Raw genomic sequence first — 26,576 nt, 5'->3', positions numbered from 1 at the left:
CTGACCTATACAATGAAATCGTCACCACTTACCAGACAGAGGAGAATGATCAACACAAGTCTGTAAACAAGTATCTGACCTATACAATGAAATCGTCACCACTTACCAGACAGAGGAGAATGATCAACACAAGTCTGTAAACAAGTATCTGACCTATACAATGAAATCGTCACCACTTACCAGACAGAGGAGAATGATCAACACAAGTCTGTAAACAAGTATCTGACCTATACAATGAAATCGTCACCACTTACCAGACAGAGGAGAATGATCAACACAAGTCTGTAAACAAGTATCTGACCTATACAATGAAATCGTCACCACTTACCAGACAGAGGAGAATGATCAACACAAGTCTGTAAACAAGTATCTGACCTATACAATGAAATCGTCACCACTTACCAGACAGAGGAGAATGATCAACACAAGTCTGTAAACAAGTATCTGACCTATACAATGAAATCGTCACCACTTACCAGACAGAGGAGAATGATCAACACAAGTCTGTAAACAAGTATCTGACCTATACAATGACATCGCAACCACTTACCAGACAGAGAAGGATAATCAACACAAGTCTGTAAACAAGTATCTGACCTATACAATGAAATCGTCACCACTTACCAGACAGAGGAGAATGATCAACACAAGTCTGTAAACAAGTATCTGACCAGTACAATGAAATCGTCACCACTTACCAGACAGAGTAAAATGATCAACACAAGTCTGTAAACAAGTATCCGACCTATACAATGACATCGCAACCACTTACCAGACAGAGAAGAATAATCAACACAAGTCTGTAAACAAGTATCTGACCTATATATACAATGAAATCGTCACCACTTACCAGACAAAGGAGAATGATCAACAACCACTTACCAGACAGAGGAAAATGATCAACACAAGTCTGTAAACAAGTATCTGACCTATATATACAATGAAATCGTCACCACTTACCAGACAAAGGAGAATGATCAACACAAGTCTGTAAACAAGTATCTGACCTATACAATGAAATCGCCACCACTTACCAGACAGAGATGTATGATCAACACAAGTCTGTAAACAAGTATCTGACCTATACAATGAAATCGCCACCTCTTACCAGACAGAGAAGTATGATCAACACAAGTCTGTAAACAAGAATCTGACCTATACAATGACATCGCCACCACTTACCAGACAGAGGAGTATGATCAACACCACGAGCAAGACGATGCCCCCCACTACTGCCACCAGTATAATCCACCAGGCCACATCTTTGGCTGGCCGTGTTGCCACGTCTGGAATGGTGTATGTTGTTGCCTGGGGAAAGACAAAGTGGATCATTAGCACTCTATCAATTTTAAGTTTAGATAAGTTATCCAAATATATTGAGATTGTAATCCAAAAGTTTTTACAAGACACAGATCTGTCCTTGTTGTGATATACTGTATCCAGTAATTCTCCTTCAAGGAAGAACTTATAAAATACAAAAAACAAATAAATTTTCCTAATTTATCAATGACTTTATTTCATCCCTGTAATAGGATAATGGCAATCATTTAAGTAATATTCAATAAATGTCACAAATTGTTCTATTTGTGCTAACAAATAATGTTACTTTACCTCTAATGTGTTTTCCTAATATAAAAACAGTACGATAAAAGGACCTATTTCCTTAAAATCACTTAAATCTCTCCGTCTGAGGGCTACTCCCTCTCCAAAATAAGACTACTCCCTGTAAGAAAGGACTACTCCCTGCCAGAGAGAGGACTACTCCCTCATGAATATTTGTAGGCAGAGCTTGTAAAATTTCAACCAATGAAAACATTTGGTGGGCGCCGGGCCTTCTCCGTGACGCAGGTGACATCACAATTCAGAGCCAAACGACAACAGCGAAAATGGCCACCGATGTAGGCCGTTTTGATAATCTTACTGATGAGGAATTACAGCATATTATGGACGCTAAAAGTACAGCTAAAATACAAAAGCTGTTTGTAAGACTGCAGTGAATTTACTTCAAACTAATCTAACAGAAGGGAATGCAGGAGGTGTCGACAGCTAGGACAGAACAAGCACAGAGGAAGTGAACGTGTGTCTACGCAAGTTTTACGCAGACCTTCAAAACGTGGATGGACCAGAGACGTATCTATTACATCTACGTCTCTGATGGGAGTAAATATGCCAGAAAATCAATGGTGACCATTAGATATGGTCTACAAAACACTTCTTGAATGCTAGAAATGACGATATCATCAACGACGATGCATAGCACTTCCAATTGTAATATTTTTTTCTCTTTGTAATTGTTTAAAGAAATGAATTAATAAATCCATTTGTTAAATTGCCTTTATTTGTTTCGTTATAATATAACAGTTATATAATGGGTAATACAACAAACAGCAAATTTATGGTCACCCTCGGTGAAAAACTATTTCTCTCGGTTGCTTTGCAGCCTCTGGAAATAGTTTTTCACCTCAGGGTACCATAAATTTGCTATTTCCCTGATACACATTCTATAACTTTAAACTATAAACATTTCTGTCATGAAACCAATTAGATTTTTATAACTGATCACTTTAATAACTTCAGATTAACTCACTGTCTAGACACCTCTTCTTATAGAACAGAAAATACTTCCATTGGGCTCCATGTCTTTGGTAAAATCTTTGCATTTAGCTGATCTCACATGGAAATGGAGCTAAACCCAAAAGTTTTACCAAAGAAAAGGAGCTAAATGCATAGTTCAACGACAGTCAGTGAATCAGAAAATATAGGTCACAGTGACCTACATTCGATACACATCCACATAGTGAACTTTGATGACTGTCAGAATTATCAAGCCAGTAGCAAAATGTTACCCAAATGTTGTATGTGGAAAGACAGACTGATGTAAGAAAGAACTGACAGAAAAGGTCAACATTACACACCCACCCCCCCCAGAGCGTAAAAAGTAATCTTATAAAGAGTACTCACCACGTCAATATCATCCAGTAAATCTGATTGTTCTATATTAAGAGCAGGGTCAAGCTTCACTTGACCTCTAGACTGTATCTTGACCATATCCACAGCCGGGAAGTCCTCCAGTAGGGTACTTTCCCATAGCCTAGCAATGACCTTAACACTTGCAGAGTCCCTGGGACCAAGACGGTAGATCGTACATGTCAAACGGGAACATCGTACATTTTCATTTTCACAGCTCTGTAAAACAAACATGTTTACGTTATACAGTAGAATCGTGACATAATACCCCTCATTAATTGCAACAATGTTTACCACTAACATATGTCAATGTATATAATGCCTTTATAATGTCAACACTTCTCTTGACAAACGGTGGCAGTATAATGAGGTTTTATTGTAAATGAATCATGCAGTAGACCATTATTTATATTAACAGCCTTTTGAACACCTGGGCCTGGAAGGAACAGATTCAACACCAAAAAAAATGTGGTTGCTTGAATCAGTAATGAGACTAGGACAATCCTAATTCTATTATAGCATTGAATATCTTTGAAATTATTTTCAGCACTTAATGGACATCTGAAACACACTCAAGGTGATCACTTGCTTTTTGGTGATACAAACATGCTATCAAAGTAAAATACTGTCTGACGAAGCATACCTTTATATCAATTAATAAATAGTGCTTGGACCACTACATATTCTTTAAGTGTTCTATATCAAATCGCTTTCATTCCTTCATCATTACTTAACCCTCAGATTGATAAATATGAAATATTGAATTGTAAGAAAATTAACACAATAAACCTTAACCTATCTAAACAGAGAAATCCATGAGGAGAACAGAGTTGAAATGGAATTGTTTATATACAGTATCAGAATCTGGGATCATTTCTACTATTTGAACCAAAAGTTACACTCACCAAAAGGATTACTTTTTCCATTTTTTCCCTCTGTTCTGCGAGTCGTACACGTGACTCGTCGTCATTCTTGCTCTCTCCCTCTTTCTCTTCCTCGTCAACGTTTTTCTCAGCCTGTCGTCTACGGCGCTGACCGAGAGTTGAGTAGCCATCTTCATTTGTCTGGAAGGACAGAAAGTTCACAAATTTAGTCATTGTTTTCAACATCAACTTAAATTTACATGAAAAGATAAAAAGACAGCCTTTTAAACAAATGAAAGACTTCAAATTATCTCCGACAACAGGAACTGATTTCTTTACTCTTATTTAACACATGCAATGTACATTTTTTCCCAATGTAACACTTCAATTAAAAAAAAATATGTTTTTAACAAAGACTTTTTGAGAAACTTTAACCAGAATTGTTTAAATAGTTACATGTATGCAAAGAAACATTATTCAATCAAGGTCATGTTTCCTTCAATAACATATTAATTCAAAGTCATACTATTTTGTTCAGTACAATATACCTTGGTACATTCAAAGGTATATGTTCACATATTATTCATTCAAGGTCATATTCAATTCAATGTGTTGTTCATTCAAGGTCCTAGTATTTGGGTCAATGTGTTGTTCATTCAAGGTCATAGTATTTGGGTCAACATTTTGTTCATTCAAGGTCATATTATTTGGGTCAATGTGTTGTTCATTCAAGGTCATGGTATTTGGGTCAATGTGTTGTTCATTCAAGGGTCATATTATTTGGGTCAATGTGTTGTTCATTCAAGGTCATAGTATTTGGGTCAATGTGTTATTCATTCAAGGTCATAGTATTTGGGTCAATGTGTTGTTCATTCCAGGTCATAGTATTTGGGTCAATGTGTTGTTCATTCAAGCTCATGGTATTTGGGTCAATGTGTTGTTCATTCAAGGTCATAGTATTCGGGTCAATGTGTTGTTCATTCAAGGTCATAGTATTGGGTTCAATGTGTTGTTCATTCAAGGTCATAGTATTTGGGTCAATGTGTTATTCATTCCCGGTCATATTCAATTCAATGTGTTGTTCATTCAAGGTCATGGTATTTGGGTCAATGTGTTGTTTATTCAAGGTCAAAATATTGGGTTCAATGTGTTGTCCATCCAAGGTTATAGTATTTGGGTCAATGTGTGTTGTTCATTCAAGGTCATGGTATTTGGGTCAATGTGTTATTCATTAAAGGTCGAACACTTTAGTAAACATATCAGTCATTCATGATCATATGTTATGGTCTATATATTAGCTAATGATCAATAATCAGTTGGTTGTTCCTAGATAGTATTTGGGTCAATGTGTGTTGTTCATTAAAGGTCATAGTATTTGGGTCAATGTATGTTGTTCATTCAAGGTCATAGGATTTGGGTAAATGTGTTGTTCATTCAAGGTCAAAATATTGGGTTCAATGTGTTGTCCATTCAAGGTCATAGTATTTGGGTCAATGCGTTGTTCATTCAAGGGGCATATTATTTGGGTCAATGTGTAGTTCATTCAAGGTCATAGTATGTGGGTCAATGTGTTATTCATTAAAGGTCGAACCCTTTAGTAAACATATCAGTCATTCATGATCATCTGTTATGGTCAATATATTAGCTAATGATCAATAATCAGTTGGTTGTTCCTAGATAGTATTTGGGTCAATGTGTGTTGTTCATTCAAGGTCAAAATATTGGGTTCAATGTGTTGTTCATTCAAGGGTCATATTATTTGGGTCAATGTGTTGTTCATTCAAGGGTCATATTATTTGGGTCAATGAGTTGTTCATTCAAGGTCATAGTATCTGGGTCAATGTGTTATTCATTCCCGGTAATATTCAATTCAATGTGTTGTTCATTCAAGGACATAGTATTTGGGTCAATGTGGTGTTCATTCAAGGTCATAGTATCTGGGTCAATGTGTTATTCATTCCCGGTAATATTCAAGTCAATGTGTTGTTCATTCAAGGACATAGTATTTGGGTCAATGTGGTGTTCATTCAAGGTCATAGTATCTGGGTCAATGTGTTATTCATTCCCGGTAATATTCAAGTCAATGTGTTGTTCATTCAAGGACATAGTATTTGGGTCAATGTGTGTTGTTCATTCAAGGTCATATTATTTGGGTCAATGAGTTGTTCATTCAAGGTCATAGTATTTGGGTCAATGTGTTATTCATTAAAGGTCGAACACTTTAGTAAACATATCAGTCATTCATGATCATATGTTATGGTCAATATATTAGCTAATGATCAATAATCAGTTGGTTGTTCCTAGACATGTAAAACGTCTACTCAAAAAAGGACCCTAGGCTATTATCTTCTGGAAAGAATACACATGGTATGGCAATATACTGTCTAGTCAATCTCATTCATAATTATTTACAGTCTCTCATTCATAATTATTTTTTTATATCAAATTAACATTTTAACACAATAAAAGGCTTCAGTACCACAAACAATTATTCAACTTCGATGGAATTTCACTTAAGCAATGAATGTTTCAACAAATATTGTTTTGGTCCTATATAACACGCATTGCTATTGATTACAAACTTATTAACAGTAGCGCTTTATGTAAGTTTGTCAGCAATAGATATGTGTGTTATAGGACCATAACAATATTTGCTAAAATATTCATTATTTATATCTACTTTTTGATAGAGTAGTTATGCTTTATTTAGTTATTTCTAACAGTTTTTGAACAGCAAATTAAGTGTTGACAACAATGAAATTGATGACGTTACAATTGCAAATGATGTGTTATAGTCCCATAACAACATTTGCCTTCTCAATGCATTGTAATGGAAGGACGCATAGCAAATGTAAATATTATGGTCCAACTGCTTACCGGTACATGTTTATGTATAAGCCCTTCTCCTAAAGTCTAAAGACTAAGCACACAGAGTAATGTTTTAAACATTCTTTAACGATTGTTAAAAACCTGTTACCATCTCTTCCCTTTAAAATAAGAACAAATACCAGAAGAATATTATATATAAGTATATCTTCAGTCATCAGACTAGTGCTGTGGTATAAACAGGGTTAATATAATTTGAATCTATACAAAAATATCTGTGATGACACACCTGGTAGACATGAAGCTATGATTATATTATCTCAACAAATAAAGCCAACATCTATCGAGAGCAAAATAAAACATCAAAAGCAGAGGACACCACAACATGGAACATTTGAATGTCATGGGAAAGGCAAGGCCTGGGAAAACACTGTGGAATTTTGGCAGTCCAGGGTCCGATCAAATATTTCAAGAAAGGACAGGAAGAGAAGGGGGTGAAGCCTGAAGGACCATTCCTTACCAGGTACACGGAAAACATTGGGTCCATGCTTTGAAGCATAATGGAAGGGAACAATAATTGCTTCAAAATTTAAAAGGAAAGAACCAATCCGAGCAATGATAACCGAGGGGAAGGGCGCAGTCCTTGCAATGATAACTGAGGGGAAGGGAGCAATCCTTGCAATGATAACTGTGGGGAAGGGAGCAATCCTTGCAATGATAACTGAGGGGAAGGGAGCAGTCCTTGCAATGATAACTGAGGGGAAGGGAGCAGTCCTTGCAATTATAACTAATAGAAAGGAGCATTCCTATTAGGAAAATGTGATTGAACAGGAAGAAATCATATTGATAGTGTAAATGTATACAGAATGTGTCTGTGCTTAATTTTTTGGGTAAAATTTACAAATAAAATAACAATAGATCACAAATAGAAAGGATCTAAAATTTCAAATAATTTGAGACAAAAAAAAACTAAGTCTTAGGAATGACAAGGTGACATTAAAGTGAATGTATATCAAAATCAGGCATGCATCGCTCAGAGTGATGGAATAGAGTCCAAATGCATAAAAAAAAGTGTCGAATAATACTGCATTCAATATCCTGAAACTGGAAAGGGGAGTGTGTGATTTAAAGGGAGGTAAGCGTTGAGTGGACAACAAGGAGACGCCATGTAACAACTTACTACATTAGTTTGTGTGACATTTTGATCACCAGACTCGAGCTCTGATGAGTTACCAGAAGACTCAAGGTCTGTACCTGTAAACTGGGTTTCCGGAGTCAGCTGACAAAATAACATTCACAACGTTAGTGACAGTACATACATATCCGACCATACTGTCCTTCTAATGCTACATCACTCTGTTATAGTCGCAAATATTTCATCACAAATGTTCTACATTTGGATATCTCAAAGTATCTCTCCAACTATTTTTTATTTTATATTTCACACACAAACATACGACACAAATTAGACGCAGACAATCCATACTTTCATTAAAGACTTCCTCATAATAAACAGTATGTATGATATTATTATCAGACCTTGTTTGGAGGTCAAAAGAAGTTATTCACTTCGCTGGAAGTAAAAACTGCACCTAAAAGCTTTAAAAGCTCTAGACTTGACAGCCAACCTGGGCAAAAGAAACACTTCGTAAACCATTTCATGTTTTTCTGCTTCTGTACAGTAGCATTCTTTGAAAGGGTTATGATCTTTTTTTAATTTAGTTAATTACATATTTTTGTAGCAGATGAATGTTTTTGGGAAATTTTAGGTTACTTGTGTTTTACGTCCTATTAACAGCTATGGTCATTTAAGGACGAGCCAGGTTTTGATGGTGGAGGTAAACCAGAGTTCCAGGAGAAAAACCACCGACCTACGACCAGTACCTGACGATTGCCCCACGTAGGTCTCGAACCGGCGACCCAGTGGTGGAGGGCTAGTGCTAGCAGAATCAGACACCTTAACCACTTGCCCACAGCAGCCCCCGTTTGTGGGAACAATAGATATATCATGAAATATAAAGAATATATATCATATAAAACAAATCCGCAAAAGTTATCAACGTTACAAAATCAGATGTTAACATTTGACCACATCTTTCCAATAAAATTTGCACAATTTTTCCAAAAATCTTAATGTAAATTTGGTGATGAAAACCTATCTAATGGGTTTTTTCGCAGTAACATTCATGCAAATCTAAACTATGCATTATTTCTGCCTCTATGTTAAACAAACATCTATCTAACCAGCTCATGCCAGAAAATTAACACATGCTGAAACTGTATATTGTAACTATAACAATCATTTCTAACTTTAAAATTCATACCAAGATACCTAACATGGAGGCTTATAGAAAATGAATGCTGACATGATACCTTGGTAACCTGCACTTTGTGGTATGATACCTTGGTAACCTGCACTTTGTGGTAGAGTTACCTCCCTTATAATGTGTTAACCCAATATTGCCTGTTTAATGGTTCATCAATTATTGATGAAAGGTATTTTACCGAGTTTTCAGTGTGAACCTCTTTAGGAAATGTAATAATATGAGATTTAACGAACTTTTAATGTGAACCTTTTCAGGAAATGTGATAATCTGTGTGATAATATGAATGATCATGTGATCTCTGTCTAAATCATGAAATGAGAGAATATAACAGTAAGTTAGCATATCTTTTATCATCTTCATAATCCAAGCATCCCTCTCTTGGTATCACACACCTACTTGGCATGCTTGGAGTTTCTTGTGACAGAATCAAAGGTTCATCATTAAAGTGAGATGAACAGAAGCTTCGATTCTGTCATCAGAAAGTAAGGGTACTGAGAAGATCGGTATATTTATAGTGTAACCCTCAGATTTGGAAGATGACAATCTACCTAAAGCATGGAAAGTGATCAAAGAAATTAAGCATGGTTTCTTAATCTAGAGTTTGAGCAATTATTATCAGTGAAGTAAGGGTATACAAAGTTTCTGGTTGTTTGTGATTATACTTTAGCCAACTTTGTTAAAAGGGTCTAGCCAACACAGTATGTATTTACTAAATTCTGATTAGATTATAGGTGTGGAAATTTACCCGGATTCTAAATTCAATGAATCATCACAAAAGTAAGCCCACACAGACATTATTAGTGACGCACAATGAAATATATACAGCAACATACCAACACGAAACTGTCCACATATGAATTAGTTGAAAGACTCATTATGGGAAAATTTCCACCTAAGAATCTGTTCATCTTTAATCATTTTTTATCATCACTGTCCACATAAATAATGAAGTTCTGAGCAGGAAAGCAACAACTTACATCTACGTTTAGAGGATTGAAAATGGACGGGTCCATGCGGCTACAGTCAATATCACCATACTCTTTCTGAAAAAATAAATAAAAAATTCAGTCTTTGTTAGATACTACAGATTTCCTGTAGTACAAAGAAAAGACATACATTGTGTCATGAGAATTGGGAAAGGGAAATATAAAGGTTTTCTTAGAAACTGTAATCTTTCTCTTGTAAAAGCCGACACATATAAAACTAAGTAGTTTTACAAACCAGTGCAAAGATACTAAATCCTGCTATTATCTGTGTATTTTTATGATTGGATAGTAATTATGAGATATTATTACAGCAAAGTTGTTCAATTTTATGGAACACACATTTTAAACTTTAGAGATCAGTACAAACTTAACAGATAAACTGGAAAATGTCTGCAAGACATGAATGTCCCTGTCACCATGTGAATTAATTTTCAGTGTTTGATGTTTGATGGGACGGGATGGACATGGGGACCACTATATGCTCCCCCCATTTTATGGAAAGGGCATTAATATCTGCCGTATTTATCCAGCAATAAGCCCAGATTACCAACATATTAACTCTAACTTAAAAAAGGGAGGGCTTATTGCAGAAATATGAAATGGCGTTGGTTGTCATTGCTACTGAACTGGTTTTGACATGGGTGGGCTTATTACCAGGCATGAGCTTATTATAGGATAAGTATGGCAATTTACAAAGAACCCAAACCCAATAATGTCCATTGTGTATCAGTTCAAAGTTGTCACTTTTAATTTAAATCAAATTTGAAAATATTCCTCTAGATACATCATAAGGTTGAGAAAACAAAAGCTATGTGTATTTCAGGTAGTTGGACCGACCCTAGCTTGTACGTCCCTCTCACAATTTTGCACTCCATCCAGTGTTGGGATAACTTTCTCTAATTCATAGACATGTATCAAAACCAAACTATTATTTGAAGACCTAAACATAAAATTGGTTATATTTTTAATTTTTTAAATNCCCCCCAAAAAAAAAAAAAAAAAAAAAAAAAAAAAATCCAAATTGACATACCCTGTTTTGTTTCAGTAATGTTACCTAAAACATATATACATATATTTTTTGTGGCGTAACACAGTTTTTTAATGTAAATAGAACCATGCAAGGTAGAATATTAATGAAAATGGCGTACCTGGATGTCAATGAGGTAGAGGAGGTGTTTGCCACTGTGTCCGGCTAACATGGGTTTCATCTCGTAAGGCCAGTCGATTTGGAACTCAGCCTGACCCACTGTACTGTTGCCGTCATTTGAAATCTGAGGACAGACCACAACAATGAATATTCACGGATATATAACATTATAATGGTAGTGAATGTCCACTGATATATAACAAACATTTTAACTGTAGTGAAAGTCCACTGATATATAACAAACATTATAATGGTAGTGAAAGTCCACGAATATATAACAAACATTATAATGGTAGTGAAAGTCCACGGATATATAACAAACATTATAATGGTAGTGAAATTCCACGGATATATAACAAACATTATAATGGTAGTGAAAGTCCACGAATATATAACAAACATTATAATGGTAGTGAAAGTCCACGGATATATAACAAACATTATAATGGTAGTAAAAGTCCACGGATATATAACAAACATTATAATGGTAGCAAAAGTCCACGGATATATAACAAACATTATAATGGTAGTGAAAGTCCACGGATATATAACAAACACTATATTTCAATATTCACTGCAACATTTAAACAACAGTAATAATGACAATAGAACTACAAATCTGGCACAAATCTGGCACAAACATAATATGTTCTTTAATTTCCTCTTTTAGGACAACAGAAACCACCTTATAGGACAACAGAAACACATTATAGGACAACAGAAACCACCTTATAGGACAATAGAAACACCTTACAGGACAACAGAAACCACCCTATAGGACAACAGAAACCACCTTATAGGACAACAGAAACCATCTTATAGGACAACAGAAACACCTTACAGGACAATAGAAACCACCCTATAGGACAATAGAAACCACCCTATAGGACAACAGAAACCATCTTATAGGATCTTATAGGACAACAGAAACCACCTTATAGGACAACAGAAACACCTTACAGGACAACAGAAACCACCTTATAGGACAACAGAAACACCTAACAGGACAACAGAAACCACCTTATAGGACAACAGAAACCACCTTATAGGACAACAGAAACACCTTACAGGACAACAGAAACCACATTATAGGACAACAGAAACCATCTTATAGGACAACAGAAACCATCTTATAGGATCTTATAGGACAACAGAAACCACATTATAGGACAACAGAAACCAACTTATAGGACAACAGAAACCATCTTATAGGACAACAGAAACCACCATATAGGACAACAGAAACCACCTTATAGGATCTTATAGGACAACAGAAACCACATTATAGGACAACAGAAACCACCTTATAGGACAACAGAAACCATCTTATAGGACAACAGAAACCATCTTATAGGACAATAGAAACCATCTTAAGAATAAATTTAGGGGAATCTTGTTTCTTTATGTTCATCTAAATGAATAAGCAATAATTTGCAGTATTTGGTATTTTCTACTACAACATCCATAAGTTTCCTCACTCACGACTCGTTGAATGTTGCTGGAAGTTGGGAAAACACTTTTGGTTACCCACTAGTGGATAACACACTGGACGTTATTTCATTGGTCTATCTCCTAATTATGATGTCTATGCTTTGTGACGTCATTTTCTATTGTGAAGTCATAGTTCATGGCAATGTTTCCCAGATTAGAAACAGGAATAAATGTATTCCTAAGAGAAACATATGTTTTCTACATACAATATCCGATCATTGTGGGAGAAAAAGGTCCCAAAATTTGTGATGATCAGTTATTATCCTGTTTATCAAACTCTCGTTTGTTAATTTTCAAATTGTAAAAGACACTCTGTATACCTTTTGTCTTTATACAAATTGAAAATGAACTCATTCAAGTTAGATAAACACGATAACCAACCATCACTCATTGGGTAACCCCATCCTTGATACTCCAGGGGTTACGCTCACTTTCACTCTCTGCACCCCTGGAATATGTCATAGCAAAATTGAAGGCAATTGGCAAGCAATTTGATTGGTCTCAGGTGAAAAACCTGACCAAACGCAAGGCTGATACCTGTCCTTTGAAGATTAAAGAGGAGCGACACCCAGCTTCAAAGCCAATCAATTTTATCCTTACGCAACCAAGCGACCAAGAGATTCTTTTCATGTACATGAAAGGATCAAACTAGTCTTCTCATCTCATCCACAAGGTTGTGTACACGGAGCCTTTGATTTTGCTATGACATATTCCATGGTTACAGAGAGCGAAAGAGAGAGTAACCCCAATATAGAGTATCGAGGATAGGGGAACCTCCTCTATGTACACTATCATCGCTGTCTGTATCGTTTTATCCTTTACTCGTCTTGACCCGAGACAATTAAGGACATACCACGTAGGTGTGGTTGATAGCGGGTCCTATCTGTGCTGCCCGGGAGATAGCACTCTCCCCTCGCACCTCTCCGCTGAACACCACATCGGCATCAGGCTTGGCTGACCTGTAACAGGAAACAACGTCGTCAGACAGGCACTCGTGGACAAAATAGGGTACAAAATATTATAAAAGGATCTTAAACAAGTTCTCGTTTGGTATAATGATGATATCATAGCCAAGTTTTTGACCTTCATAGTTACTGCATGGGACATCTAAATTTGAAAATGAATTGGAAACTTTTAAAGTCTTGATTTTTATACTTGATCATCCATCTGATATTGAGTCATATCTGGTGAAAAGTTAACAAATACGAAATACAAACTGTACTTTCCAAAAACAAAGTGCATAGGCGCAGTGAATGTAAGCGGAATATTGTGTGCTGTTCGTCGAGTACTCAGGTGTCATTCAACATGATTCAAGCATGCATGTCCAAGGTCAGAGTTAACGTCGCAATACGACACAAGTACAGTTCACACAAGTACATATGGACAAACACATTACCTCACAAAAACTTACATACAATATTAAGTAACAACCCTGGGTTTCAATTGTTTACATCATACTTATATTTTACAACAATTTTGAAACAGATTATAAACTTATATCATTTTTCTTGAAGGCCTAGATAGAAGAACGCAGGGGGTCCTAATTTTGGAGGAGACTAAGAGCACTCAGAGAAAATCCACATCTTTGGACAAGTAAACACATACCTTTTCACGCACAACGGTGGATTCAAAACCCATCTATATTTGTGAAATTGTGTGCGCTATCCACTGTGTCACCTAACAAGAGTTTGTTTGTTTACACTTAAAACTATTCATAACTTTATCACTCAAAAGGTTCATTTAGCAGGAATGTAAGGTATATTTGCAAGATTCATCAAGTCAATGATCAGTGTAAAAATAATGTTCTTACCCAGACAGTTTTGCTGACATTCTGCCAGCTTGGGCACAGGTGGCGTTAGTGATGTGGGGGTTACTTCCCCTTGTTCACAATTGTAACTGTCATCATCTCAACTGATCGTAATTTGAAAACTGAAGGAGCTTGTGTTCATTTCTGTATGCACACTTACCCATATACAACCATGTTGGTCTTGGATACGACTTTCACCGTCAGGCTCTTCATATCCTCAATGGGCGTCTGTTCTGCACTCGTCCTTTATGCAAAAGATGTAAATGAAATTATTTGTGATACTGACATATCTAGAGTATTTTTGTTACTTGTACTTTACTAGCTTAAGCATATTTAAAATTGTAATACTCTATATCAGGAAATTTTCATCTTTCTTCCGTATTCTCAATTTTCTTCCGTCACATAAAATCGCTATTTTTATTATGTTGTCTACCTATATTTGTTGTAATTATTAATTGCCCTAGTTATGGAGAGCGAAAAAAGGCGAAATCTTAACTGCAGCGAAAAGTTACGTAAAACAATTCCTGGTATACAATATCAAATTGCTTCAGAAAAATTGTTATATTTTTTAAAATAAAGTAAGACTATTCTTTAACTTACATATATATAAACATGTTATAAATGTGATTTAAAACACTTGTCAAAAATCTAAATCTCTGTCCACATTACTACACCTTTAACATGCTATATGTCATAAATGTGGTACATACGTATTGACAAAGGCTTTCATTGTGAAGTAGTTGGTCTTGGGGTCGAGACCTCCTGTGTTAAAAGTGATTGTGAATTCCCTGACCATATTCTTAAACAGTGGGTTACCAAGTCCTCCACATATCATCATGGTGGAGTTGAACACCGAACACTCGGGCAGGAAGGAATCCTGAAAATACAAATAAACCATCACTAGAGTTAACCCTTTCACCACTGTAGACCATAATGGACTCGTCCATATCAATGCATGGTAGAGTCAACTAAAGTTACATAGGGGTGAAAAGGTTAAGGAGCTTAATGTAGAGAGTACAAAACTATCACCTCACTCTGGTTATGATATACTGGTTCTAGATTCACCAAGTCAAAAGGAATGCTATTGATTTATTCTGACAGGGTTTGCAAGAAATACTGTAAAAGACTTGTGTAATTTGTGCAATTTTTGTGTTAAATTTTATTTTAAAGTAGATATTTTCTGGGTTTTCTTTTTAGGAATATCGTCGATAGTTTGAATGGTCCCCAATCTTGAAAAGACAGGATTTTCTCTGAATCCCTTAGTACAGAGAAATTGTACACAAACGAACGTATCACTATTTCTTCTTTATTCTTATACATTGTACAACATTGTGCTATCCCATAACTTCAGAAAGCCCATTATAACATTCAATTCTATGCTAAAAAGCCAATGCTTACATTCCATTCCATGCTGAAAAGTCTATTCTTATATTCTTTACTATGCTAAAAAGTCTATTCTTATACAATAGTATTATTGCATAAGAATTCCTCTATCACATTTTATATTATAACATTTAGCCTGTCATCACTATCACACGCTCAAAAAATACCAACGGAAAGACAAAATAAACCTTTTATACCTCCAGTTGTTTCCAATATGCAAGCATGTATATTTTGTTACCATTCTTACAATTGTTCTAAATAAATATACTAAAAAGATCAGGAAATGAAAATGTTAAACTTACAGAATTTAAAGCTTTGGAGTTCTTGTATTCGAACTCCTCTGGGACGACAATGTAGAACATAGTTTCATACGCTGGCTCCATGGTGTTTGAGACATGGAACCTAATGGTTAGATCAGCTCCGATATCTGTCATCACTGGGTAGCCAGTCTTCCTGTCTCTGTAAAGCATGCACAGCAAAGTAAATCACACTAACTCCTCAATGAGATTCTTCTGTTTGAAAAAATGTAATATCTCGGGTCGAGCGACATACGAAATATACAATTTCATCACATCATTGCATAGCTAAACAATACAAATCGCTTATCAGTCAAAGCTTGATGAAGGGACCAGTCAGTCTTGAAATGTTGCAAGACGTTTAATACTTACATTGTTTGTGTATGAGGTGAATCTTTGAAATTAAATCACATACTTTTACAGTAAAACTTATTTTGTTTATTTCCCCCTGGGTTCTAATTTTCACATATTTTCAACATTATTTCATACAAATACAAGGAACACTTTCATTTCCTAAAATTATTAAAAGACTCTAGACAGTGAAATTTAATACAAATCTGAGTATCACTTCCATTTCCAAAAGCTTTTTAGAGACTCTACAGGCAATTCAATATAATACAATCTAGCAGAGGATCTTACATATCTGTAAGTACGACTTCAACCATCATGCTCAAACTGCTCTCACAGATATCATTGCTGCCACACTCCTTGGCAAAGGCTATCTGTAAACACAATACATATTAATATAATCTATAAATCTTATAAAACAGATAACGATACAAATTCTATACCGGCAAACTTTCACACAGTCCAATTTTTGCCCTTCGCTGATTTCATTGAAATTCAAACTTCCGCCTTTGCAAAGTATAAATACTGACCAAGTTTCATTAGGTCCAGCTATATTTGATAAAGCAACACTGAAGAAACTGTCAACCAATCAAACCATACCACTTGAGTATGCACAAATTCTAACTTTACATTAATCTCTGTTTGGTTTGGTTTGTTTGTGTTTTACGTCCTATTAATAGCTATGGTCATTTAAGGACGTGCCAGGTTTTGGTGGTGGAGGAAAGCCAAAGTTTCCTGGGAAAAAACACTGAATTACAGTAATCTTTGTATATTGTACATGCTTACCAAGTTTCATCGAAATTGCATAAAAATTGAAGCAAGACATCTTGTGGAAACCAAAGTATGGACAGAAAGACATACATGCCAGAATTCTTGGAGACCACTGTGAGTTTTACAATCAGTGGGAATTAAGGTGAAAATAAAGAGGTTTTATTCCCGGCGTTTTTCACGGCAAAAAGACTATCTTACTCAACTACAAACCATATAATCATAATAATAATTTAAGGTTCTTATATACCGATTTATCACAACCTAGTTCCTAGGTCGTCTCAAAGCGGTTCACAAATTATAATCTGTGGTTATAGGGCCTTTGCAACCAGTCAATATCTTTCTAAACTCCGAGGAGCATACAGCATACTGCCCAATCCCTACACTACCGTGCTTTCTATAAAGCCTCATATTGCCTCATATTAAATAAGTCTTAAGTTTGTATCTGATGCTACCTACCTCTGTATTCAAGGTTATATCCGTCTCACCCGCCCCTCCAGTCAGACGCAGTACGGGGAATTGGTTAATGTCGGGGAAAACCGCCTGCCTTTTACTGCGCGTGGGCCAGTTCTCATCCGGAAGTTTGTATGAGGCCTTGAACTTCACAGGGTGTAACTTGTCCTGGAAGTTTTCCTGCATTCAAAATTGACAGGTAATAAATTTAATGTTGTTTTCTCCTTCATTATACATTAACACCCCTACCAGGGCAATATTTCTTATTTTTAATGTTATCAATAACTTTTCAATAGGGAAAAAGAACACACTGTATAATAATACTTTTAAACATCAGGATATTTTTTCATATTTAGTTAAAAATTACTTGACTCTGCCATTAAATCAAGTTTTGTATTCATAACAGTTTTCTTACTCTACCTTTTAGCCAAGTCACATAACGCCCAGTCAAGTATCCCTACCTTTAAGTAGATGATATGTTTGAATTCCTCCGGTCTGTTGACTGTGGGAAGGGAGACTGTTTTCTCAATCTGGCCATTTAAACCTGGAGTTGGGTTTTGAAACTCAACTCTCTTTCTCCGTTTCTCAGTATCAGCTTCAATGGTATAGACGACTTGAAGTGGTAACCTGTAAGAAGGAACATGCAGTTACAAAGACAACCTAATAATTTCTGTATAATACATCATAAGGGTTTAATTTAAGAACAGGACATATTTTTTCAGTTTAAAAATTGCATCTTAAAATTGCAAATTATATGTATTGCATTAACTACCTTTGGAAAAACTGGAAAAAAACCTTAAATAGTGTAAATCTGCATTTTAAGTATGAAACAGGAAAGTTTAAAGAGACCGAGACATGTTTGACACTTTTCATAGGCAAGTTTTGGAAATCCTATATACATCTGGTACAAATGTGTTTTACCTTAGTTCCTGGTTACTTAGAAACTCACAGCATGAAATATTAAATAAATCATGTATCATAAACATGCACTGTATACCGGGAAAGTTTCTCTGCACTTAACGTTTTTGCCAATTTTGTCTGCTGTAATGAAGGGCAAATGTATTATTACAGCGTGCAATAGCAAACATATAGGATCTTAAATGAGTTTTTATTTCAAATGAGCATTTATGGAAGAGTCTTAGGAGTTTTCATTTTTGCGAGCCTTGGCGAGCAAAAATTAAAACTTCGAGATGAGTTTCATAAAAGCTCATATGAAATAAAAACAGATTTAAGATACTTTTTATCACATAACTCACATTTTGACAGGTTTTAAAGCCAAAATGTAGAAGCCTTAATCAAACGGAGACAGCCATTTTGTTGCGCCATTCACAATGTATGACATCACGTCATTGTCTATATTATGACGTCACAATCAATTCCTGACTGGCACAGCCAATGAAAAACGCTCCAGGGTATATTACACTTGTGACATATGTAAAAATATTACACTGGCAAATTCACTGGATAACAGGCTGATAATGTGATAAAAATTAAATTCTGCTCAAGGACGAAAGTTTCACGAGAGATATTTTTTTCAATATACAGTATGTTTTGATACATGATTTATTTCATATTTTTCAAACATTCTAAAAACCTAAAAAATATGATACATAACACTTCTTATAGTAATTGTACTTCTTGGAAATTCTTATGCTTGATTCTACAAAATTTAAAATTTTAAGGGTTTAAGAAATATTTAGAAAATGTGGAAACTATGTTTCATCACATTTCCTATGATCATTTCGGTTGCCTAGAAACTATATGCTTTACTTTATAAACATATTTCAAACACTTTGAAAACTAAGGTATGCTCTGGTAAGTTATATTTCTTACAAGCATTTCTATTACCCAGATAATTGTATTTGTACTGTATACCTGAATATTTTCACTGCAGTTCACCTTTCACCATTTTCACCCATTTACAGTAAGAGCGAATCAATCATGACAGCTAACATTAGTACACAGCATACCCATTAATGAATATAGTAATTGCATGTGAAGGGCAAATTTTTGACTGGGCTAAATTTTCCTGGGCCTGTTCGTTTATGCCATTACTACAAGACTGTTTCAAGCCATGTGATGGAAGATAGGGAATTCCCAAAAGTGGAATTTCCCTATTCTGCATCAATGGGTATGAAAGAGTATTTTTCTCTGATTCTAACAATCAGAATTGTCTTGCAACCACAATTTAAAAAAAAAAAATTGCATCGTGACATCAGAATGTTTGGATTTCATGACATCACGTCATTGTTGTCCAATTGTGACGTCATGCACATGAAATTGGATGTAAGATAGAAAATTTCTTAACACCCCTTTCTTATCCTGAACAGTTCTGTCGTATACCCTGTATGCACAGGAATGAGAGAGATATATTTCCCTTCACACCAACGAGAAGCTTAATTCTACCGTGAATCTTTTGATTGAGATGATGACATTGCTTACATTCTAACAGGATCTATGGTATAGGAGAGAGTAAATGTCATGACAACACAGCGTTTCTTCACTCCGTTATAACACATGGCTGGCTGGGAAATGTTGAATTTGGTGGGTGCCACAGAAATACTAGCTGTCAAGTGTACGATTGGTCGTGTCCGTAGGAGAATTGCCTGTCCAGAATCGTAGGAGCCGACAGCGATGTCATCATACCCATTTCCGTCCATGTCCATACCTCCGGAGATTGAATGTCCAAAGGCCCTTAATGGGGGACTTGTGACAATGTCGGAGGCATAGATTCTCTGTAACATAAAACAGCACCAATGATACATCTGTAGGAATGTGTGAAATTTGATGTGAGAACCATTAATGAATTTCTGTTCGATTTGTTTCTAAAGTGAAACTAAATCATGTCTCAAACACTACCATTTTATTTCAAATTACTATTTTTGTGTCATTGCATTAGTTTTGGGTGTGTTTTGTAAAGGTCAAGGCCACTGTTACTTATAAAAACAAAATGAGTGTAGGCTCAAGTTATTTACACTTGAAAAGTGGTAAAGTATGATCTTTGACCATGACCTTTGACCCCTTAATCTTTACCGATAACCACCAGGTGAAGAACACGATATAACCACACTTGGGTGTAAATATGAACTAAATGTGCTTAGGCTTCCTTGAGATATCTTTTACACAAGCTTTTTTACTATGAACAGACGGATGTACGCACTCGCACACATATGTACGCACCAAAAAAAGTTTCTATATTCCAGTACCCTCATCACAATGTGGGATGTATAAAAATAGTACGGAGAGATTAAAATGGGTTGGATTTTGAATCTCCGCCACATAGGGATGCTTCCAGTCAAATATGGTTGATATCCATCTCTTAGTTCCAGAGAAGATGTCGCTTAAAGCAATATAGCCAAATAACCCTTTTTGGCCTCGCCCCTCAGCCCCCTGGGGGGGTCAGCTCCACCATTTGTACAATTTTGAATCCCTGCCTCCCATGAATGCTTTTGATTAAATATGATTGATATCCAGTACATAGTTCTACAGAAGTCGTTTGTAGCAATATAGCCAAATTGCCCCCTTTTGGCCCCCGCCCCTCAGCCCCACCATTTGTACACTTTTGAATCCCCACCACCTAGGGATGCTTCCAGTCAAATATGGTTGATATCCATCACTTAGTTGAAGAGAAAAAGTCGCTTAAAGCAATAAAGCCAAATTGTCCCCTTTTAGCCCCGCTCCTCAGCCCCCTGGGGGTCAGCTCCACCATTTGTACAATTTTGAATCCCCACCAGCTAGGGATGCTTCCAGTCAAATTTATTTAAATTCCAAACAGTGGTTAAGAAGAAGTCGTTTAAAGAAATTGTTGACGGCGGACAACGGACGGACGCCGGGGGATGGCATAAGCTCACCTTGGTCCTTCGGACCAGGTGTGCTAAAAATGCTAGGACTTTGTGCCACCCAGTTTCCCGTGTTACAGCAACTGTCAATCCAGTCCCTACCACAACAGGGGGACAATGATGTCATACGACCTAGACTTTGGAGTCGACCAAGGCTGTTCAACCCTTGTAATCCAAGGGTTGAGCTCTCCATTCACTTATCCTACCTGCATTCCCGGATTGTGTCACAACAATATCATAGTTCTTAACCAAACACCTTGAGGATGATGAAAGTAGACTAAACTGATGTCTTTGATAAAGATTAAATGAATTGCGTGGCAGTGTTTCATTTGAATCAAAAAGCTTTGAAATAGGTGTCACAAAGCTCCTTTGTAATCTTAACAGGTATCAGCCTAGCGACTGATTACATTTTATATACCTGAAATCAATCAAATAATTTATCACAAATGTTTGATTTTGTCATTACATATTCCAGAGTTTCTGAATTACCTGGGCGTAGGTTTCCCTCAGACCCTCAGCAGAGCCGTGGAAAAGGTATATGGCACCTTTATCTACACCTTCATATGGAGCCCCAACCACCAAATCTGAAATATCAAAACACAAATTACAGTGGAATATTGAATATCAGAATACTTAAGACTTAAAAACTTTTTTTTTTTTTAAACTTTTAATATAATTCATAATTTATTTTTATTATTCAATTGAAAATCTACAATGTAATTTTTGTTCAGCTACATTTTTCTTCTTCTGATGCAGTTTTATAAGTAAAACAGCCTTAAGATATACTTGGAATCCTACAATCAATGCAATTACTCCAATATTGAATATCTGCATTTATCCAATTAATGTTTCTTTTTAGCACGATACATTTGAACATTAATGAATTGATTTTCATCATTTTCTTAACCAGGAAACTGAACTTGTATGCCTGATGACCTATGGTAAAGGTCGTTACCTTGGTAACCGTCGAGGTTGATATCACCCGCCTTGGCCAGTGTGTGGCCAAACCTGGCATCCTTACACATGAACTTCATACAGTCTCCCTCACTCATCTTACGACTCGTTATCTTTATGGGCACTGAATCTTTTGTAATCTGAAATAATATTTTACCAATAATTAAAAAGATTCTTAATTAGCTGATTGTGTCAACAATTTAAATATTCACAAAAATGTTTTTGTTTACAAGTTCAATAAATCTTTTTAACACTTGATTTCAATCAGTGCATATTCATATACAGAGTACATTATCCCAGCTTGTTCAGAACAGGAAGCAACACCCTGAGATACTGTTTGTTTACCATTTCAGAGTCGCTTCCCATGTAAATGTAGATGGCGCCACCAATGCTTTGGTCCTTCTCAAGGTACATTGGGCTACCTACGATCAAATCATCAAACCTGGAAAGAAAAAAAAGTAGACCTGTAAAAAATTGTTCTGAACATAGAATAAAGTGTACAAAGAATAAAGTGTACACAGCAAGAAAATGGCAGTTGAGATCATTTAGGCCATTTTCCTAATGTTTTTGATTAACTGGAACATTATAAGTTGTTCACTTATGAAAGAGAGACTGACCAGTGTAGACAAACATGTTCCAGGCCTGTATTTAAATTTGTAAATTTGCTAGGCTTTTATTTTTAAAAAGTAGATAAAATAAACATTGTACCCCACTGAAAACAAGAAAATCAGTTATTGATTATGCCCTTCACCCCCGAAAAGGTCACCAAGATTGGAATAAATCCTACACAAATCACTTTATGGCATAGACGACCTTTGACCTGGTTCCCCATAGGTTTGCATGTTTGATCAAATCAAAAGATACTTATTTCCCCTCATACTTGACCTAAACATCCCAAAAAATCAACATTTGTGTGTTGACATTTCATTAACTCAATTGGAAGAGTTCAAATGTGTCTTCAGGGGTGAATGAGTCAAAAAAGCTAAAGGATCAACTTGGTCAAAATTGTATTAAACATGATAATGTCAACTATAGTTCAAAACAACGTGAACTAAGAATAAAATAGACTATGCAGACGTAACAAATCACAGCCTAAACTTACGAATCATCATTGACGTCAAAGGCTGTTAGAGAGTAACCAAAAGCAGAAAATGGTTCCTCCCCCGTCAGAATCTGGTTGTCTCGGTATGTTAGTCCCTTGGTATCTTTCACAAACAGAACCACCTGTCCCTTGGATACGGACCGCGGGGCCCCGCCTACATAGGTCACTCCATTGGGGTCAAATCTTCCATATGTCACTGAGAATCCTGAAAGAGATCATTTCTGGATGAGGAGACCTTTCCAAATGATCTATGTACTGCATTATTTATAATTATTAGCATACAGGGACAATCATTATCATCTACCTGAACCCTTTCACCCCTAGGTAACTTTAGTAGACTCTATCACTCATTTATTAGGATGAGTCCATTATGATCTACAGTGGTGACAGGGTTAAACTTAGTGATGTTATCTACAAAATGAAATTTTGTCCACCTGTTATCTCCAAAACGATGCATTTGTAGAGCAATATCATGGTTATAATTCTAGAACTGATTTGTAATGTATTAACAAATGTACAATCAATGTAATAGATTTATCATCACATTTATTTTAATATTATCATATCTCTGGTACACACCTAGTGTAAACGTGATAAAAGTCTATCAGGCAATATGTCTGGACTTTGGCCAAATATTTTAGATTCTACTTTATGATATCACTTTCATAGTCACTGACAAAGGATAATGATTTTGGTTCTAGTCAACGAGACAGGGATAGAAAGTGAACATAGGGGAGTGGGATTAGGGTGACAGGGATAGAAAGTGAACATAGGGGATCGGGGTTAGGGCGACAGGGATTGAAAGTCAACATAGGGGAGTGGGATTAGGGCGACAGGGATAGAAAGTCAACATAGGGGAGTGGGGTTAGGGCGACAGGGATTGAAAGTCAACATAGCGGAGTGGGGTTAGGGCGACAGGGAGATAAAGTCAACATAGGGGAGTGGGGTTAGGGCAACAGGGATTGAAAGTCAACATAGGGGAGTGGGGTTAGGGCGACAGGGAGATAAAGTCAACATAGGGGAGTGGGGTTAGGGGAGTGGGGTTAGGGCGACAGGGATTGAAAGTCACCATAGGGGAGTGGGGTTAGGGCGACAGGGATTGAAAGTCAACATAGCGGAGTGGGGTTAGGGCGACAGGGAGATAAAGTCAACATAGGGGAGTGGGGTTAGGGCAACAGGGATTGAAAGTCAACATAGGGGAGTGGGGTTAGGGCGACAGGGAGCTAAAGTCAACATAGCGGAGTGGGATTAGGGCGACAGGGATTGAGAGGCAACATAGGGGAGGGGGGTTAGGGCGACAGGGAGATAAAGTCAACACAGGGGAGTGGGGTTAGGGCAACGGGGATTGAAAGTCAACATAGCGGAGCGGGGTTAGGGCGACAGGGAGGTAAAGTCAACATAGGGGAGCGGGGTTAGGGCGACAGGGAGGTAAAGTCAACATAGGGGAGTGGGGGTAGGGCGACAGGGAGATAAAGACAACATAGGGGAGTGGGGTTAGGGCGACAGTGATTGAAAGTCAACATAGGAGAGTGGGGTTAGGGCGACAGGGAGATAAAGTCAACATAGGGGGGTTGCAGGGGGGGGGGGGGGGCAAATGAAAATTATGTTAAGTTTGGTGTTAATGAGATAGGGGAGATCAATGTGGTAGGTATGGAGGTCAATGGGTAAAGATTGGGCAGGATATTGATGTTATTTTGGAGGTTTGGGAGAGATTGACAGGGTCAATAAATTTTAATAGGGTAGTGTCCAAAGTTCAAGGTCAGTGAAGCTGGAGTCTTACTGTCAATCAGGCTGGGGGCAGAGGTTAATAGGGATGGAGTCAAAGGTCAATGGGAGGGGGCCTTTTAGGTTTCCTACTAATACAAACCCATGTAAGACGTTAGGTCAATGGGGCGTGGCTTGCGAGTGTCCTCCGTGGGATAGATAGGAGTTCTGAACCATGACAGGTCCTGTCTGATGTCATCTCCAGTGTACTGTGTCCACAAACCACCTGTATATGGGAGAAACCAACACATTTAAATATTACCAGTAACACTAGTATACAAATTGAGAATTGGCCAAATAATATCTCAGCCAATCCAAAACAACATTTTTAGAATCACGAGAAAATTATCAAAATCAAGTTTGGTTATCATTGGCCTTGTCGAAATTGAGAAGTTTGTCTCAGCAAAGCAAAAGACATGTGGCCATCTTTTGATTGATAAATGGTCCAAAATATAAAAATATATGGTCAAGCATTGACAGAACATTTGTAGACAGAAAATAGCCCGATGAAAATTGAGAAGTCGAAAACATTTCAGCCATGCAGAACTCAAGATGGTCACTCTTGATCTCAAATCAGAATGAAAAATAACAAAAGGTCACGAGATGATCATTTGTACAAACTTTGATCAATTGGTTTATTAGATTAAAAAGATGTCGAAAATGTATTGGGTCATATTTTAATCAGACTGTCTACCCAAATAGAGACACTTGTAAAATGAATCCCATTGGCATGGGGAAGTTTCATGGATAATAATTTAAGATCAAAGTTCATTCATCCACATTTTTAAAATATTGTGCCAGCCTTGTTCCTGGGTCAAGGGTCAGGACTGTAAAAGAAACAGTTAGCCAGCTTCGTTTCTAGTGAAATTGTCTGGATTGTAAATAAACCCCAATCAGTCCCTTAAAACAGTGGCTAAATGGACAACCATGCTGGTGGCGGCTGAATGTCACATGACCCTACTATACCTGTCCAATCAACAGCCCCTGGAGCTCCCAGTAAGATGCGCTCATCCTGTAATAGAATGTAGTCAGCTTAGTGCATTGAAGAAATACATAAAGAATATGGAGTAACTTTACTAGTTGATGGAACCTTTTAGCATCTCAAATATGTTCACTTCAGACATTTGAACCATATATTTGAATATATATGGTACATGTTTTTGTTAATTTCCTTTAAACCTTATAACTTGCAAGTAAGCATTTTACAACAACCAATTGTGGAAACGAATTACAGAAATCTAAATATTTACAGTAC

General features: G+C 36.5%; 1 protein-coding gene across 1 annotated transcript in view; it reads right to left on the bottom strand.

The window, feature by feature from the left end:
- The window catches only part of LOC110463674 (integrin alpha-PS1-like), a 72,561-nt gene that overhangs the window by 4,948 nt on the left and 41,037 nt on the right, over window positions 1–26,576 (bottom strand). Inside the window, exons 5-23 of the mRNA XM_021518469.1 lie at window positions 26,288–26,333; window positions 25,425–25,547; window positions 23,558–23,762; window positions 22,801–22,897; window positions 22,457–22,595; window positions 21,991–22,085; window positions 20,105–20,397; window positions 18,124–18,289; window positions 17,669–17,842; window positions 16,733–16,815; window positions 16,100–16,256; window positions 15,125–15,291; window positions 14,575–14,658; window positions 13,461–13,566; window positions 11,118–11,240; window positions 9,961–10,026; window positions 3,873–4,031; window positions 2,962–3,186; window positions 1,183–1,308 (exon numbers count right to left, since the gene is read on the bottom strand). Of these exons, the coding sequence (XP_021374144.1) occupies window positions 1,183–1,308; window positions 2,962–3,186; window positions 3,873–4,031; window positions 9,961–10,026; window positions 11,118–11,240; window positions 13,461–13,566; window positions 14,575–14,658; window positions 15,125–15,291; window positions 16,100–16,256; window positions 16,733–16,815; window positions 17,669–17,842; window positions 18,124–18,289; window positions 20,105–20,397; window positions 21,991–22,085; window positions 22,457–22,595; window positions 22,801–22,897; window positions 23,558–23,762; window positions 25,425–25,547; window positions 26,288–26,333 (2,634 nt within the window). The remainder of the gene's footprint in view (window positions 1–1,182; window positions 1,309–2,961; window positions 3,187–3,872; window positions 4,032–9,960; window positions 10,027–11,117; window positions 11,241–13,460; window positions 13,567–14,574; window positions 14,659–15,124; window positions 15,292–16,099; window positions 16,257–16,732; window positions 16,816–17,668; window positions 17,843–18,123; window positions 18,290–20,104; window positions 20,398–21,990; window positions 22,086–22,456; window positions 22,596–22,800; window positions 22,898–23,557; window positions 23,763–25,424; window positions 25,548–26,287; window positions 26,334–26,576) is intronic.

This window comes from Mizuhopecten yessoensis, unplaced genomic scaffold, assembly GCF_002113885.1.
Source record: "Mizuhopecten yessoensis strain PY_sf001 unplaced genomic scaffold, ASM211388v2 scaffold10921, whole genome shotgun sequence".
NCBI lineage: Eukaryota > Metazoa > Mollusca > Bivalvia > Pectinida > Pectinidae > Mizuhopecten > Mizuhopecten yessoensis.
The sequence above is the reverse complement of the archived record's forward strand: the minus strand, read 5'-3'. Positions and strand labels throughout refer to the sequence as shown.